The sequence below is a fragment of the Notamacropus eugenii genome, chromosome 7 (assembly GCF_028372415.1).
Source record: "Notamacropus eugenii isolate mMacEug1 chromosome 7, mMacEug1.pri_v2, whole genome shotgun sequence".
NCBI classification, from domain to species: Eukaryota; Metazoa; Chordata; class Mammalia; order Diprotodontia; family Macropodidae; genus Notamacropus; species Notamacropus eugenii.
Genome location: NC_092878.1, coordinates 20,329,956 through 20,349,750, shown reverse-complemented (window position 1 = coordinate 20,349,750; position 19,795 = coordinate 20,329,956). Strand labels below are relative to the sequence as shown.

General features: G+C 34.0%; 1 protein-coding gene across 9 annotated transcripts in view; it reads left to right on the top strand.

Moving 5' to 3' along the window:
* DPH6 (diphthamine biosynthesis 6) overlaps positions 1 to 19,795 on the top strand; it is a 479,427-nt gene that overhangs the window by 29,126 nt on the left and 430,506 nt on the right. The window contains exon 4 of one of the 9 annotated variants that reach the window (XM_072623006.1): positions 511 to 19,155. The exons of the other annotated variants lie outside the window; for them this stretch is intronic. Within the exon in view, the coding sequence (XP_072479107.1) occupies positions 511 to 696 (186 nt within the window). The 3' untranslated portion in view covers positions 697 to 19,155. Of the gene's footprint in view, positions 1 to 510; positions 19,156 to 19,795 lie in introns of those variants that run through there. 9 annotated transcript variants of the gene reach the window in all.

Here is a 19,795-nt window from a genome sequence, read left to right as displayed (position 1 = left end):
TTTTTGTGTTTAACAGCGTGTGCAAACATTCCCTAAAAGTATAGGAGTGAGAGGTGGAAGTCCTGTAGCCCTGTATTTTCAGAATGTGGCAATAATAGTTCTTTCCCTTTTATAGGTTGGGGTTTTAGCCTCTATTTAAAAATGAACAGGACGGAGTGGAGTTGGGAAAAAGGAAACTTGATAATCCACAGGATGCCTGCTCTTCCCTGGTCTTAACAGAATGTATGGGAGGTTTTGGCTTTCCTCACGAAACTGCGTCTCAGGCTGTCTGTTGGAGATGGCTTCTTACCCTGAGAAATATCTAATCTTTGTATAAATAAGAAGGCCAATGTATTTCTCCTCTTGTTAGGTGTGCAAAATGGTTTTCATTCACTTCTGGGCCTGTTGTGTTAATATTGAATAAGCAGAGACAGCCAGGCTGGTGGTGAAAGATGGTAAGCGAGCCTGAGGGCTTTTTCTGGTCAATCTTAAACCTCTGATTGCCAGGTTTTCCTAATTTCCCACTTCCAGGGCATCACTAGTGTGACCTTGCCTGCTGAATATGATGTTCTGAGTCTCCAGGATTCTCACATGCATTTGGAAGTGAGCAGCCAGGCAATTGTTTACAGGACGCCAAATGAACTGTGCACTCACAGCAAGTTTGATAAACACACATTTCCTCCTTTTATCAGTGAGATTGCAGAATGTGAAGTATGAGTTTCCAGTTTTACTCATTCCCCTCAACCCTTTTCCTGTTTAAAAACTGAGACATACTAATTGGATGCTGATCTGTCCCTGTTTTGGATTCCTCTTACGGTAGCTGATGACTTATTCCAATACTTACCTAGGCAAGGTTTGGCAAGCCTTCAAAAAGAAACTTTCCATTTATTCAACTCCGAGGAGGTTCATCCCTCTGAATGTAAAGTGAACACTAATTAACAGTAATGACTGCTAATCACTTTGCTTTTCATACTCCTTCAGGAGCACTGCTATTATCCAATGTAGTTAAGTCGATGCTTGTATATGAATCAACAATGCTACATTTCTTTTTGGAGCTATTGCTCACAGTCGAGCTTTGAATAAATTAGAGTTAACTAAAATTGACTTTAATATGCTACATTTCTGTCTGCTTGGTAAACTCAAGTATCTGTTAAATATCTTGAATATTAAGAATCATCACCTACTTGGAGCACTCAACCTTGTGGTTTATTGGAAAAACAAAACAAGACCAGAACTTCAAACCAGTTTTTTAAAAGTTAAGAAAACTTCATTTGAGATTTTAGGGAAAGTGCTTTTAAAGTCTTGTATAGCCTTCAAACTACTGAATTTTGATCTCAGAATAGATTTAAGAATGATTGATAAGCTTGTGTTTCATTTTTCTGAGTTTATGCTTTTATATTCACTTGTTACAGTTCCTAAAATTTTTTAAAAATACGATCACCTATTTATATTATTCCTAGTATGTAGGATTATGTATTCAGTGTTCATTAAAAAGGTTTGTTTTTATTTGTAGTATATTATTAATTCTTTATAAAAGCTTTCAGTTTATTTACATGCATGCAACACACCTACAAAATGCATTGCCTCAGGAGAAGACTAAACAAAACTCATAAATTAATAATTTAAGGAAGTGATGCAGAAATAGCGTTTGGTTAAGTTAATAAGTTGGAGCCTTAGAGTTAGTGTTAGCCCCATTTGTCCATACTTTACTTTTGGCTTTTATTAGCTGAAAATAACTTGTTAAACTGGTGCCTCTTTTTTTTTTTTTAATAAAGTAGAAATCTACATACCATCTGAAGCCCTCCCTCCTCTTCCCCCTTTATGATTTAAGAGCAGGTTGAGACATTATCGAGGAATGTTTAACACTTTCACAGCTCTGCACTCTGATTTTAGAGAAGGTGCTAAGCTCTTTGGAAGTTTGAGACTGACAAAACCTGGAGTAGACAGCTTTTCTAGTGAGCTGGGATTCTTCCTTAAAGGCCTCAGTTTTGGGGATGGTACCTGCATTAACTTTGACTTATTTAATTTGTAGTATGCTGGTGTGATTTATATTTTGAATTTGTATGATTTTTCTAATTTTTACCTTGCCTTTAATTGGCTCTATGGTGGACTTTAGAGATTGCATCATTGTTTCTTAAGGGGCTTTTCAGTTCAATGCTTAACAAAAGAAAAAGAAAAAATACATCTATATACCCAACTGCCAAGGTTAAATAAATGTACTTTCTTTTAATTTTTTTTGGATTGGTTAGCATTAGTAGCACAATACTGACAAAATTTCTTATATTTGTTTAATGTAACATTGGAAACATTGGGAACAGAAATATGAATGTTCCATATCTTAGCCTACATTTATTGGTTAGCTATTTACAAATAATTTTAAACCCATTTTAATTAATATGGGGGGAGGATTCTACTAAATAAAATATGGAAAGATGTATATAAAGTACCATATGTCTAAATATTCTCTACATAAATTTCCTATTCTACTGAATAGAATAGGAAAAATGTACATAGAAGTACCACATGCATAAAAAGATGTCAAAAAAAGTGCTCTCTGCTTTTAAGGAAGTTTTGCATACGTAGATTTTTAAAATAGTGATACAGTTGCTACAATAGGACACATTTTGTTCCTGAGTGCTGTTGCAAAATATGTCTGTGGAAACATAGAAAAACTTGCTTTTTTCTATTTTGCATTAGGTGTTAGCACTGAGCGCTCCTCATCATATTTATGTAAATCATCTTTTAGTAGCAGGGATTTAATTTTGATCACTACTTTCTGCTGCGTTCTTTTTTCAGAAGAGGGGGATTGATTTGGAGCTGTCGTTTTATCCGATGGGAGAAAAATGTAGAATTGGCCTTTTAGACAAAAGTGTGTAAATAGAATGTATTTTTGGTGTTGATAGAATTACAGAAGAATTGCATAGCTGGCTGCACTCATTTTCATATTGATCATGAACAGGATTCTCGTAATCGGTCGCTGTTTGCGATGGATAAGGAGTTTCTATGATTAGTTACCTTTTCCATGAAAGCCCCACAAAAGGAAAATGCCAAGTGTGTATTGAGTGCGCTACGCTTCACAATCTGCCAGTGGCTTGTGTGAAGTTTTTGCCTGTTGAAGTCCAGTCCATTTAGAAACACATACATTTCAGTGTTTTGCCTTAGTATCAGATGTAGTGGATTTATATCTATTTAGTTATATTTTTAAAAATATATTTTGGACAGGTTTTTTTTTTTTATTTGACTCCCATTGTAATGGTTTAAAGCTGATACAACAGTGCCCTCTATAGTCTGTTAGTAAACAGTATATGAATGTAGATCACTGGAATATTCAGGTAAGAAGCAGGATATTTATTTTTAGTCCCAACAAGAGGCCCCTTTTTCTTAAGGCGACATTCTGGTTTTTCAGTGGCGGCTTTCCTTTAGACAAAGGGAACAAAAGACCATTCTGAGCTGTAGTTTAGAAGCATTGGCTACCTCTTGTCATTACTCTGGTAAATCTCAAGTTTATCACGTTCATCAGAGTAATTTGAGGAGGAATCTTCTGAGTTGTACAGTCTCTTCATGAAGTATCTTTTTGAAGTTGAGCTGCAGTATAAGAGTATTTTTTTTTTAAAAATTAGCTTCTTTGTACTTGCTGCTTTTACTTAATTAGAGACTGAGTGGGCTGCCTAGAACTTAACTTTTACTTGTTCCTGAACTGGGTAACCCAGGCTTTAGAACATGACATTATTTAAATTCCAACCAAGGGAGTTACACAATGACTAAAGTATTTGTCATTCATTAGCATTGATTTTTTCCTTTGATTCAAACTCATTTAAAATTTAGATTTCCTTTTTTTGTATACTTATTTGGTTATAGATTGTGCTGATAGCTGCCGTTTTTGATGGGAAGCAAAACTGTATGGACAGTTATTAACAATAGTATGTTAATACCAAGCATTGGGTTTGGATATTATGAACAGTGGTTAAAATATATATACCAGTGGACTTTCAGAAGCAGTTTTATTTAACTCCCATTTGCACAGTATTATAAAAATAATTTGATGCAAAGTTAAATGGCTTCGTCTTAGAGTTGAAGAATATTCATGTAAGTGTAGAACATAGCTAATACACTTCTTTGAATTGAAAATCTTAAATCTTTGTGGCTAATCACTTTTAAGGATTCAGTCATTGATGATCATCTAAAACACATAACTGAAGATTTATGCCGAACGTGAATGTCTATCCCTTGGTAAATTTGGAGGAATGAATAAGAAGTTAGAAGTTTTGGACTGTGCACCTCCACTCCCCCAGATGATAACAAGAAGACATTTTTAGTAGTCTGTGATTATATCTGTGTATCAGTTATAGTAAATACTATTTGGCTTCACAAAATCTGTATTTGGAAATATTTGAAATATGATAATGATGTTTAACTTGATGTAGGCCTTTCCTGTCACGTGTGAGTTTATTTGAGAAAGCTTTCATTCCTCCTCTGTGGGGCCTTAGTGTACTCATCTGTACAGTGAGGGTGTTGGATGAGATGATCTCTAGTGTCATTCCTACCTGAGATGTGATGGTAGATTTTAGTTCTATCAGTCCTTTATTTCTCGATGAAACATAGAATTTGTGATGTCTTATGTGCAAAGACAGACAATTTAATGAGCAGCATATTATTGCTTATAGTAAGTGAAGCTAGTAATTGTTACTGAAAGCCCCCGTAAAAACATGTAGCCTTCCCAGAAACTCATCAACTTATTTTTTAGGAAATCAAACAGAAATTGTTTTGGATAGCAGCTGCAAATATTAATGGGAAAATAATGAAAAATGTCCAAAGCTGCCTTTAAAATGATTAAAAGCTGTTCTACTCCAGTATGATGGATTTAACAACAACCACCACAAAAATCAGGCATTTCAGATAATCTGTTGAAAATCATTATCTTGCCGATTGCACAAAGCAATTTTGAATTACGTTTTCTTAACTTTGCTGAGAGTGTTCTGAAATCATGGTTGAACAGTGGTAAAGGCTAATGGTGATCTAATCTTTCTGCACATTACTAGCTTTCTTCTTTTGTTAAGTTCTTTCTTGTTTTGCAGTTTCTCCTCAGTAACTTTGACTATACAGCCCATAATACAGAAGTACCTTGTAGCTTTTTTATATTAACTTCATCCAAGAACTACAAAAATGGTTTACCCCACCACCACACATACGCATTTTGGTTTAAATGATCACTATGTTTGCATAAAAATTTTAGAAATTTTTTTTATTGTAGTTAACTGGGATTTTTATCTTTGTTTTTTATTTTTTTGGGAAGCAAAAGTTAAAATGAACAAACTCTTAATAAACTCAATATGACAGTACTTTTTTAAAAATAAGGTCCAGTTGCAGTAGGAAACATTTAAAATTAAATTCTGCCTTACAAGACAGACAAGATGCTGTCTACCAAAAAAAAAAAAATTGAATAAGGTATTTTTTTTCCATTGCAATGAAAGTACCAAATTAAGAATCCGCTTAATTAAAATAGTGATAAATGTAGATTACATTACTGGAGACAGTGAATTACAGCTGCTCTGTCTAGTAAGAGCCTGCATAATTTACCAAGACTGTACAAAGAAGTGACAGAGCAGCCACTGCACACAGTTACAGGAAATGTCCTGTTTATTTGACATACATTTCTTTTTTTAATTAAAATGTCAATGATCATTTTACAGAGGTTCTGAAAAAAATCCATCTTTAGAGTCTTGATGGAGGTGGCATATAAAAGGAGATTATTACAGTTTTTGAGTGAAATAAAGTCAACTTGATTTTTTTTTCTGAAAAAATAACACTAATGTTTTAGGTTAGATATCTTTTATATAACTGTTGGGATCTTATGTAGCTCCACTTTTTAAATAGCAGTCCAGTTTATTTGAGGAAAATGAGGAAAATATCTTTGTGCTTTTAATTTTGGAACACAGAAGCATAACTTAAATGGAATATAAGCAGTATTGTCTATAGCCAAAAGTACCATGTAGACTATATATTATCTTTTGTTTTTAATGATAACTGCTATTGATCTTTCTTCATGAACAAATATATGTGAAAAGACAAATAACGTGACCAGTAGTTGTTCTCTGTTTGGAGTTTGGGACAACTGTCATAATTGTTGCCTGAAAGGACAGTGAACTGTGTAGGGTACTTTTGAATTGGAGTCAACGGAGTGTTTCTCCTATAAAACCCAAAACAATGAAATGGTTTTACTTACGCACAGTTTGTCTGTTACTCTGTTTTCCAAGATAGGTAGAGCCACAACCTTATTATAGTGTTCCAAGTGGTGTTTCCTAGGAAGTGCTGCTGCTTTTTTTCTGCTTAGGCTTCTTAGTGTTTCACATGGCAAGGGCTTTGGCATGGATGGGTATGACCTGAACAATTAGGCTTTTCAAGACCACTGTTGGACTTTGACTTGTTCATTAATGTGCTATTTGCATTTTGGGTGAAATGGTTCAACTTTTTCAGGCCCTGGATAGCCCTCTTTAAATAAATGTCCCTTAGGTGACCAGGTGACTAAAAACAGAAATTTTGCTTATTTTTAAAAAATTAGACTTGTAAACAAAATTTGTGAATTTTATAAAAGAAAATATTACCAAGAGAAACTTCTAAAAAGGATTTCCTGTGTGTGTGTGTGTGTGTGTGTGTAAACGCAGTCTAATTCCTGTTCTTTTAACTTCAAATAAATGTAAGAACTGCAAAGATAAGAAATCACATCCTATATTCTTATCTTTGCTAAAGAATCAGTTATTTATCCATGTTACTTATAAGCATTGCAAACTGTATGAAATATACATAGCAGTTTATGGGCATAAGTTTACAAGTGGATGTTTTAAAGATACGCTAATGTTGTCTCTAGATAGTTTTTGAAGTTCTTTCATTATGGTTTTAAAATGCAGAGTATGGAAAAAATTATTTGCATTATAATTAATACTAAGCAAAGATACTGCATAGATGACTGGTATAGCTTTATACTGAATGATTGTTGACATAAAACTTGATATTTTTAAAAGGAGTCTTTCATTACTTCCTTTCACCCCAGATAGTAATTTTTATTCTTTGTTGAATAAGTGAAGTCTGTTGGAGTGTCCAAAGATATGGACAGTAGTGTGACAGATGAGTTCCCATAATATAAAGTTAAACACAAGAAAAAAATTCAAAACTTTCATGTGCCTTAAAAAAATACCTTTTCTCTCCCTTTGAAATCTGAATAATATCTGCCCCTTCCTACTTCACAGAGACTTTATGTACAAATTAACCAAGCTATAAAAGCATGTTAATCTATATAGAGAGAGGTCCTACTAGTTGTAAACCCAAGTTATTTGGTATGAGTTTTTCTTTAAAATTTTTTTATGCATTGTTCATGGTTTGCCTTGATTACTACTTTATGAATGGACATCTTGTTTTCTCTTACTAGACGATAATGGCTAGATTTCCTATACAAATGATTTATGGTCCTATAGTCCATGAGACCACTTTTTTGTGGGTTTTATTGAAATTTAAGGTGGTGATATCAGAGTATAAGTGAAACTTGATGTGCATTAAATGCCCCAGGTATAGATTTCATCTCTCTCTTTGATTGTATTTGCACATACACGTCTTTCTATGATTTACACATATTTTGGTTGCATTTAATTTGTTTGGTAAACACCAATGTTGACATGAACTTTATTCTAACTTCTGCTGGTTTGCACCTTCCTAGGACTTTATTGTGCTTTATTTGACATTTTGATTTGTAACTTGGAAGAATCTCAACATTACTGGGTTTCTTCTTGAGATCTTGAGCTGATCTCATGGGTAAGAAAAAAAAATTATGGATGTGGTTTATTCATTGCTTTTATGTCACTAACTTTTCTAGTAAAGTGCTTTACCAAAATAAAATATAGTTCATTTAGAAGCAAGATTGATGAAGAATTTTAGGTGAGCTTGTCTTGAGGTAAAATTCACCAGTCTAGTAGATTAAAAGCTACCATTCCCATTTTACATAGGTAGATTTTATAATTTAAATATTAAATATTCCTCCGTTGGTTTTTGTAAGGATAGACAGTAGCTTCCTTTTGCTACTTATTTCAGTCATTACTTAGTACCATGATAAATCAAATTCTTTTCTTTAAATTGAATTCCAGGTGCTTTCTGTTTTAAATTTAAGTTTTGAAGGACTTTGCTTTTGGATGTAGTTGTCCTTTTTTTTTAGACTTTATACTTATTTGGGGTTTTATTACTGAGATTGAAATGGCTTGTTTTTAATTTACCAAGATTATTTCTCATTGAAGTGAATAGTCCTGACTGAGAAGCATCCTATGATGCTGTTTCTTTTCATCATATTATTTATAATATGATTTCAGATTTCTAATCTATAATTTTAGGTGAAGTCCCTGTTAAATTGTGTAAAATACCAATTCCATGACAGGTTTTTTGGGCACCTTTGCAATAAATACATGATGTATTCAGCTTATTGCTAGTTTCATTTTCTTGGTTAATCATCAGATATTTTTGGAGCCCTTACTATGTGCAAGGCATTCTTCATCGAACCTTCAGTTTTTGTATTCTCCTTTCCATGAGCCTTGATTCGTGAGAAAAAAGAGTAACCTAGTTATTGTCTTAATTTTATAAAATGAAGTCAATCAGTACTGCAGAAAGAAATGTGAATATGATGTAGAATTGATTATGCAGCACTTGCACATAGGATAATGTTTTAATGAGTTTATATGCTAAATATATGTTGCAGCTTCATTTATTCTTGGCTTAATATCATTGAGTTTTGCAGTGAAAAAAGAGAAAAAGGTGAACATTATTCAGTTTCTAAATATCACTATACTATGTTCATTTTCTCAACATTTTAAAGGTATGTTGAGTTAAACTTTTTTTTAAAAGGAATAGTAATTTATAGAGAATTTGGCTAAAAATGGCATTAAAATTTCTCTCTTTGTTATTTAAGATAACTAGGCATTCAGGGTTATTGTGAGGAATAAATAATATTTGTAAAACTCTTGGCGCAGTGCCTGGTACATAGTAGGTGTTTAATAAATGCTTCTTCCCTTCCCTTCCCAAGATTCCAAAACCAAAATGTTACTGACTTTCTTTAGCCTGGCCTTGCTGTGAACTCTACCGTTCAGTCATCCTGGTTTACGTACTTTTTTTTTCTTACAGGACATTCTGTCCCTTATCTTGTGCCTTTGCATTTGCCATCTCCTGTGCCTGAAATCCACTCTCTCTTCATGTCTGTCTCTTGGAGACCTTGTTTTCTCTCAAGAATCTGTTCAAACGCCAACTTTAGAGAACACTTTTTTATTTGTCCAGGTGCGAGTTCCCTCCCTTCCAACGCTACCCTGTATTTATTTTGTATGTGCTCTGTGTATACTTGTACATAGGCATTTACAGTCTTCCTCATAACAATATAAGCTCTTTGAGAGCAGGGACTATTTTCACTTCTGTCTTTCCATCTCTTCCCCTTTTTCATTACTTTTTTTTTCTCCCTAAATTTTGAATCTTATTTCAAAGTATTTCAACTTTTTTTCAACTTGATGTTGCTTTTAAAATTTCAGATACATGTTAGCGGCATGTCAGCTCAGTAGCAGCGAAGTATCCTTGTGCCCAGGTTAGGCACTTCTTACCTGCCCCAGTGCTTAGTTAATGACTGGCATATGGAAGGTCCTAATAAATGCTTACTAACTAAATTTGACTAAATTTGATTGACTAAATTTTACAGGGAGCACTTTGCCCTTGAGACCAGAATGAGGAAGTGGACTTAGCAACATCTCAGAGACATGTAACAGAAGACCTAGATTCATTTTCCATACTTGAGATCAGAAATCAGGTTTCTTGGATCGAGTGACCACATTGAGATGTAACACTAGGGCAATTTTAGTCATTTATAGAATATCCTGGAATTGTAGCATCATAGACTAGAGATGGAAGGGGGACCTCAGATGTTATCTGTTTCAGCCCCCTCTTACAGCAGATGAGGAAGCTGTGCCCTAGACTTGTCCAGATTCATAAAGGTCCAGCACTGGGTTTTAAACCCTGGCCTTCTGGTTCCAAGACCAGCTAGCACTCATTCAGTTGTACCATGTTGTTCAGTTAAAACCTGTTGCCACCTTCAGGAACAACCACTATATTTGATTGCTCTTGGAAAAAATAGTCATGGATCGTTTCATTCTTATTAACCAGAAAGTACCTCTTGCTCTAGGCATCTTTCACTTTTCTGAAGTAATTTCTTTCCTTGTCTTTCTTTTTCTAAAAATATTTTCAAGAATATTTTCTTCCATGACACATTTTATTTGTTTATCCCATGCTGCCTTGGTGGTCCGTTGTTAGAAGTTTGTAAAATCATCACATCACTACCAAGTTGGCTGGTTTGTACACGTGTGTCTATGAGATGGCTGCTGCTTCTCCAGGCTCTTAATTACTGCCCTTTGGGGCTGACTTGTCATTCTTTTAATAAAGTTTTTTCAGCTTTTCACCTGTGAACATTCTTTCTTCTTTGGGTCTCTTCCTTTCTAACTGTCTGCCAGCCTTTCCCCTCCCATCCTCACCCGCCACCCAAACTCCAAAATCCCCAAATATCCAGAGTTATCATCCTGTTTAAGACATCAAGCTCAGTCAGTATATCTAATCTGACAACTAAAATAAAAGTATGCAGCCTTAGGAATTCTCATCTTCTTAGCCCTGCGGTATGAGGAAGATTACATACATAAAGGGCCTTTTTTATCAATTGTATTCATCTGCTTTGGTCCTTCATTGGTGTTCTATAATATAGTTTTCTCATCTGTGAAATGGGCGTAGAGATAACACTTACTTCACAGGATCATTGTGAAGATCAGTTGAGATAATATATTTATGTGGCAAAAGACTTTCACAAACTTTAAAGTCCAAGTACAAATTACTGTGTCCATTTTTATGGTTTTAGGGGAGTAAAAAATGATTTATCCAAATAATTACAGCAGTGTCAGAATGACTGAGTCTAGAGGAGGAAATTTAGAGTTTGAAAATTAGCTGTTTCTCAGATTGAATTTGGTCCTGAGTCCTGCTTCTGCCTAGACTTCTGAAGGAAATTATGCTTAAACTTTCCATCCTTCAAACCTAATATTTTTAGAGTCAGATGATTCTAAAGACAGGGATTATTATGTCATGTGATCGTTGCTTCTCATATTAAGTTCTTCTCTAAGTTGCCCCAAATTCAACTTGCTACTTAGTAACTAATGGCTTAGTTGTATTAATTCAGCTCTATATTGTTGAAAAAAAAATATTGCCAAAAATAATTTTCATTCAATTATCGGTTGATAATTAGCATTTTCTAAGGGAGAAAACAAGTTCACTACTACAGAGCAGTATTTTTGTTCTCTTTGCTCCTTGGCTAAATTGTAAGATTATTGGCAATTTATCTGAAATTAATAACTTGTTTAAAATGAGGCAAGTCATTCTCTGTACATATAAAATTTAGTGTCCTTAGCCCAATGATCACAGTTATTTTTGCAGTGAGAGTGAAAGAGCCCAATGATCACAAGCAGACACAACTTCTACTAATCAAGAGTTGTAACAGAAACCCACATTATCAGCAGAAGTGGTGTTCCAGGAGGGACATCCTAAAGACATCTCCTGGAGGGGTAGTTCCAGATTTGTGGGCCAGTAGTCAGACCTGATCAGCATCCTAAAAACTTGTGACTTGAAGGCTGAGAGTTGGAAAATATTAGATTTACATTGAGGAATAATGATCAAATTACTTAATGTGGTTTGTCATTGAGAGGGTAAAAGCCACATATTCTCCTGCAGACTCAGGCCAGTAGAGAAAGTAATAAGCCCTTTCTCATGCTTTCAAAATTAATTTTGTCTAGTCCGATGTGATATCAAGTTATACAAACCAACATAGTTTGTGTTTGGATCAAATCTTTCAGAATATTATTAAAGAGCTAAGTGCAAAGTTGAAATTATTTGCAATCCTACATGTTTGTACTTCTAAAGAATATAGATTACACTTCCTTTAATCTGCATACACCGATAAAGCTTATGCTTTTTTCCACAATACAGTACTATTTTCCCTGATGATATGTTTCTAAACTGTATAAGCATTATCCTGCTGTTTTATTGTTTTATAATGTAAAAGTAAATGCAAGTATTAAGAAATGTGCAGAGCTGTCAGGCTCCTTAAGGATTTAAGAAAATTGCCCTAACTATTGAAAAACTGAAAATAATGTTTCAGGTCAGAAAGAACAATTGCTGTAATATTGTCTGGTGTTGAGACTTATTTTTTTTTTTCCTCTGGCTATGATAGTGATTTGAACCAGGACTGGATAAACTTGGATTTTGTTTGATTTCAGCAAAAATGCAGTTATCTTACAAGATACCATGTCAAATGCTGTGAATGTGATGTGAAGAAGATAGCTCCAAGGTTCATTATTAACTCTATGCAGAATAAAATTATAGAATTGTGAAAATTGCGTGACCCAAGACTTGTGAATCTGCTCTTACGTGCACATACAGTATCTTCAGGTCATGTAAAGGTAAAACTGGGCCACTGCAAGCCCTTTATAAAAAACAAAATCACAACCCATGATCCCAGAGTCTCTTTAAAAACTTCTGAGGTGTATTTTGGATTTTTAAACTGTAAAGACCTAGATATTGCTCGTGGTTTTAGTCTTTTGTCCTTTCTGTTTTGAAATATTTCCATTTAAATGCAGATTTTGATTTTCCATCTGGGACTAGGTAGAAGTCATTCTATTACACTACTGAAAGAATAATCCACTTTAACACAACATTTCTCCCTAAAGGGATGGTCTTTTCTAGTCATAAGGTATTATTTTTCTCAGAATGATATTAACATCCATGATGTAGTGATTTTATCTTGATTTGAAAGATGTTTTGTTCTGGCAGTAAAAGGGATTAGGGGAATGTCTGTTGTATCCTGTTGCTAAAGAAATAGCCTTACCTTGCTGAAGATTAGATATTAGTAATTTTCAGGGTGTTATTTAGAGGGGAGGAAAGTATGATTTATATTTTTATAATGTAAAAAAATACTTTAAGCCTAGTGAAATGGAAATTGTGGAATACATTAAATTGAATCTTTAAACATTGACTTGTACAAATGTATTTTGCTGAATAGAGCAAGTAGCATGTTCGAAAATTTCTGAACATGTTAATTTTTTTGGTTGTGCCACTAAAAGAAATTCTTTAGGCATTTAGGAAAAGCATTGCATACTAGGAACCCTTCAGTCGTGTAGATGTGTTGATCTTATGCATTTCAATTTATTAAAACTTTAAGATAAAGAGGCCTTAAATTAATGAAGTGGAATGTCTCAGGCAGGAGGGAGGGACCCTGTGAAGGGTCTTCGCTGTTTGTTGGGCAAAGTCTTTCCATGCAGAATGTAGCCATCCAAGGCTCAAAGTGCACTGGGACACTGTGTCCGTCGCCAGCACCATGCCCCTAGGCACTCTGTCATTCAACCAGCAGATTAATTAACCGGGGGCTTCACAGTCTTACTACAGAGTCTCATGTTTTCACAGTCAGTCCTTTCTTATGGCAGAAAATACAAGAAAGGGTTTTTAAACCATAGACAATCAAAAAGTTTTTCTCCTTAAAAAAAAAAAACTTGTAAAAAGACAGTATTTTTCTGGAAGGAGTTACATATTTTTTTTCCATGATTGAGTAATTCTGATTAAATGAAAACTTTTTAATAAAACTGGAGCATAACATTTATAACCCACAAAGAGAGGCTTGTTTTATTATTAGTGTACATCCTTTAAAATGCCTAATTAATGATTAAGTTACACTGAGTAGTGCATGCTTAATTATGATGCAAAAATGGCAAATTAATTTAGATAATCCCAAATTGTGCCTTATTAGCAGATGTGTATTTTTCGCAAAAATTCAGTTTCTATTTCAAAAAGTGAATTTTATTAACATTTTCATTGGCTTTTTAACAAAGCATCATTTGAGTATTGTGATTATCCTATCTTTCCTAGAGATATTCACATATCCTGTTGAATTTTTTATAAAAGTTCTATTAGTTTTCAACCAAAGGCAGTATTTTTAATGAATGAAAACTCAGGTTTTAGACCTTTTGCAATTTATAATAATTTCATTTGCTCTGAGATTATTTTAATATTGTAACCATTCAGAAATAGTTATATTTTACAGGGATGAATGAAAACTTAGTCGCAATAAGAATTTTTTATTTTTATTTTGAGACTATCATTTGTCTGAGGATGACCCCAAGATATGGTGTTATTGTCAACATGCAGCTTTGTATTTAAAACATAGATTTATATGTTACTGTAATGTACTTGTATATTCGTCTTTTTAAACGAGCAAATTAAGATTTGCCTGTGGTACATTCTCAGTTCATTTTTTAAACAGTCTTACTGCTTACGTTAAACATGACAAATTATGGATAAAAGAAGAATGAATTCATTCCTCAATAATATGAGTCTTGGCTTTCATCCACAGGGTGACATACGCTTTGTAGTTTTTATATCTCAAAAACAGGAAAGGAAGAGAGGTAGTAGGTAAACAGGGGGAAAGAAAAAAAGTAGGAAGACTGGCCATTGCTTTTTAGGTCTTCTTACTAATTTAGAGCCAATTGCCTTTTTCTTTTGACACTGTCAGTTATTAGTATTCTCTCAGAAAATTTATTTTGTTGTCGTCAATAAAAGAGAAATCATTATTAAACAGATATTGCTTTTAATTCATGTATGATTACCCTTTGCCACAGGTACTTTTAGGGGCTTTTATAAAAAATAAAATTCATTAAAAATGCAATTAAAAATCTTTTGTTAATAACTGCTTGAGTGACTGTCTTGTAATTGACTCATTACAATAAAAAAGCAACTGTTTAAAAATCTTGACAATGAGATACAGCACAAAGTGAACTCTTCATAGTAGGCCCTATGCAGTTACGAGAGCATGCAGGTGAAGCACAAAGCCATGTAATTCAGGGACTTCAGAACAACTTTGTCCTTTATACAAATGCCAGAAGCTCAGGTCATGGCATACGTGCCAGAGAAATAGGCTACTTCTCTTATTTATATCTGCGATTGAAGACTGAACTTGGATAGTATTCTTTTTAAATGCTTGCAGTCAGACTTCTCTTTGTTTTACATCTTCAGACATCTTTTCAGTTGACTTAAATTACAAAGTTGTAATCAGGAAATCTTTATTTCTGTTGGGGCTAAACTAACAAAGGCAATATTGTCACACAAGCTGTCACTATTACCTGGATTGCTGTTGATAAAAGAGGGAAAGGTGTAAAAAGTTCTTTCTCAAGAATCAAATTTTTAAATTTTGGCATGGCAATTTTTGTTAGTAACTTCATAGTTTAGTTATTTAGCATTTTGGCATTTCAGTACAAATATTATCATTTTTTTTGGAGAGGGGGGAGGGAAGGACACCTATTCTTGACCTAGAATATGAGTTTAGAAAATGGAGAGTGAATTCTTTTCCTTTCTTCCCTCCTTCCCTCCTTCCCTCCTTCCCTCCTTCCTTCCTTCCTTCCTTCCTTCCTTCCTTCCCTCCTTCCTTCCTTCCTTCCTTCCTTCCTTCCTTCCTTCCTTCCTTCCTTCACTAGAAATGTCAGGCAGCACTTGAACATTTTTCTTTAATGAAAATTTTATTTCTTTAGCTTCCTACTGATTTGATAAATCATAGTTGTAACAATTAACTTTGTGATGTCAGCTGGTTTCTTTGAAGAATCAAACTTAATACTGACGTCTGTGGAATGTGAGTGGCTGTTAAATATTCGGTTAATAGGCCAACATAGAAGTCATAATTTCTTATGTTAAGTAGTCTGGAAGGCTTCTTTAATGACCTTTCCAAAGTGTTTTTCCTGCTTGAGGCTAGAAAAATAACAGTAAAAATGACAAAGGCTGAAGACTTCTGCTTTTGTTTAGTCTCTAGCAGACGTATTCATGTTGCTTTTCTGTAGAACTGATAGATTTAGGAGTGATGTTCACTATGTTGTGTTGAGTTTTGATTTGAGAAGAAATAACTGGACTAATTTCATTACCGAACTTTTGACTTATCTTTGTGTGTGAAGCCTGAAGTATGCTCAGAACTGTGATTTTTGTACCTGAATTGGTTAGGCCACTTATATTATTAAATGTAATATTAGATTTTTGTGCACACTGGGTAATAACACTGAATATATTTCTTTTTCTTGTGATGTAGAATAAATTTGATTAACCCTATTATAGTTTAAAAGACTGTGCTGATAATTTTTAGCATTGACTTGTTTTTCATTACACTCACTATCTATTAGGAAGCTTTTATATCTTGCCAAAATGAATAAAAAAGCAAGATTGAGCTGAATCTTGAAAAACTTGTATGGGATACCATTATTCAGATTATAGTGAAAACCACTGATGAGGTATATTTTTATAATTACTACCTCTACTACTTGAAAAAACTAATGAAATTGATAAACCTTTTAACCAATCTGATCAAAATGAAAAGGGAAAAAAATTAAATTAAGAAAATAAAATTAACAGAGTGGAAATCACAACAGAGAAGAAATAAAAGATATAACCCAAACCTACTGATTGCTAGCATACCTTTTCTATGAAAGCTTAGAATTTAACAGAAATGGAAGATTACTTATAAAAACTTACCATATCTAAATTAAAAATGTAAAATTGTGATCTTAAACATCATAACCTTAGAAAATAAAACTGAACAAACCATAAAGGTTTATCAAAGAAAAAAAAATCACGGTCAGACACACCTACAGGTGACTCCTTCAAATGTTTAAAGAACAATTGATGTATGTGCTGCTCAGATTCTCAGAAATTTGGAAACATTCCACCAAAATTATTTTATGAGACAAATATAGTCCTGATACATAAACCAGGTAAGGATAAAGCAAAGAAAGAAAACTGTAGACCAATGTCAGTAATAGATATTGAAGCAAAAAATCAAATTACTAGCAAAGAAGCTATAGAAATATTAAAAAAAAAAATCATTACCAAGTCACAGTTATACTAAGGAAGCTAGGATGGTTCAACAGTAGCAAATAGTATAATAAATCCAGTTCAAAAATGAAATTACCCCAAACCACTTTTGGTTATCAGTAAGTGACCATAAAGCCTTTTCAGAGAATAATACTCATTTATGCTTTTAAACACACACACACACACACACACACACACACACACGCGCGCACACACACGCCAAAAAACCAACACTCTTTATTGCATGGACACGTGGACCATTTTTAATATGATAAAAGTCCATGTCAAACCCAAAACTAGCATCATTTTAGTAGGGTAACACAGGGTTTTCCAATAGAAACACCAATAAAGCAAGAACTCTCCTCCCTACTGTGATGACAGACCAGGGAAACAAAAACACATTTTCAAAAAGGAGGTGATTTTTATTTTTTACCTTTTTATTGAAAATAGGTTCACTTAGAAAATCCCAGAAAGTCAGTAAGTAAACATTGAGACTATTCATAAGTTCCATAAAATAGCAGAATAAAAGTAATTCCTAAAAGTTCATTAGGAATAGGAGAAATCCTGTTCAAAATAAGTAAAAACAAAACATCTGTGAGTTAGTCCAGTCAGTCAATACATATTGATTAAGCACCTGCTATGTGCCATGCATTGTACTAAAACCTGGGTGACAAATTAGACAAAAAAAAGGCAATTCTGGTCTACAGGAAACTTTTAATCTTATAATGAGGGAAGACAACATCCAAAAGGGAGCTGAGAAAGAGAGGAGGGCTGAGAAGAAAGTGCCCAGGTCAGTGAAATGGTGGCAACCGGACAAAGGAGTGAAACTGATTCGAAATGAAGAGTGGGCTGACCTGGGAGACTCCCCAGATATAATCAAGACATTTAAATATAATAACAAAGTATATCCTAAAGAAATAAAGACAAATAATTGAAGGTGTATTATTCATTGCTCATGGTTGGGCTGTTTCAATAAATTAAAAATCACAATCCCTAAATCAGTGTATGGATTTTAGTGTAATATCAATAAAAATGATTGAAAAAAATTATAAAATTCATTTAGAGTTTATATTCCCAAGTGAAATTTATAGCGTGTGTGTGTGTGTGTATGTGTGTGTGTGTGTGTGTGTGTGTGTGTGTGTGTAATTAATAGAACTACTGGTCTTAGGGAGGTGAATGGGTATATGAGAGGTAAGGTGACTTGTCCAGAGTAATGCAGCTCATGCTTGTCCTAGGTGAGAACTGAACCCAGATCTCCCAAATTCTAAAGTCAGTTTCCTGTTTATGTTCCACCACAGTGTCTCATCTTCTAAGGAGAAAAAGGTTATGATTAAAAAGAAAGTGACAAAAATATCCATACTGCTTGGATCCAAACATCCATCCAGAGATCCCTGTTACACATGTGCTTCCGCTGAGGCAATAACAGAAAGCTGTCATAGCCAAGCAAACATTCATAGCAACACTTTTTGTGGTAGCAAAAAAAAAAAAGAAAGAAAAAAGAAACTTAGAAATAGAATAGGAGCTTATTGATTGGTGATTGGCTAAACAATTTGTGATTATGAATAAAATGCATTACTGTAAGAAACGATGAGAAGAGTTCAGAGAAGCAAGAATTATGTGATAGAGAGTAAACAGAATTAGGAAAAGTATATACATGACAGAAAGTAAAAGGAAAGAAAAATAAAAGTCAACTCAGTGCTTTGCAGTTATGATGACCAAAAGACCTCTGAAAAGGGCAGAGAAAATCTGCTGGAATGTGGACCATTGTCTGTTCTATCAGATAGTAGCGATGTGTTGATTGATTTTGTGGACCTTTTTTTTTTTTTTAAATCTTCCTTAGCAGAAACATTTTCTTGGTCCAAGGTTGAGTAAAGAATATATGCAAAAATGAAGGCAAATTTAAACAAATTATCAATAAAAAGAAAAAGGGAATTAACTTTATTTTTCTTTATATCTGTTTGGATTTATTAAAGCTCTTTATCTTTAAATAATGTCTGTTCTCATAGTGCTAAAAGTGAACAGTTCTTCAGTGCACTTCATGGATAGTGAGACTGATCTGACTCAATTCCCACTTTAAAGGCAGAGTCAGTGAACATTTATTAGGCACCAGCTGTGTTCCAGGCACTGCTCTGAGAATACAATGAAAAGCGTAAGCCAATCCCTAGTCTTGTGGAGATCACGTACATAAAATACATACATATACATAATACACATATAAATAATACTTTAAAAGAAGCTGAAAAGGAGAAGGTGGAGAGGGCACAGTTTCCAGGGGGGGAGGCATGAAAAAGTTCTACAGCCAGGGTGGGAGATTATCTAGGGAGGTGAGAATTGCAGAGATGTTAAGTCCAAGAAAGTAGCCTAATGGGCGGTGATGAGGAGAATTCCCTGAATGCCTTACTAAAATGGTGGAGGATCTGAGAAGAGCTCTCCAATGTTCACCTTCCACCTTCTCCAGTAAATTGAGACTCTAGTATTTTCTCAGATGCATTCATTTATTGCTATGTCTATAAAATCATGTTTTTAAATATAGAAAAAAGACATACGCTTATTTAACTTCAATTGTTTCCACTTCACTCTCATTTTCTTTTTTGTCATATGGAAAAAAATTGTCGTCATAGGATGTAACAACATGAAAGTAGTAAGAAAAATAATAATTTTATGTACCCTACCTCTAGCAGAAGATGAGTACAGACACTGGTAAATAGAAGCCATATAACCATATGAAAATTACTCCCAGGCCACAAAGCTTTGATCGTGTAAATTCAGTCTACCACAATTCTATCTTGTGCCTCTTGTTTCCCTTGCTACTGATTCTTCTGTTTAACTCATAGGATCAGAGATGTAAGACTGAATGGCACCTTAAAGTAGC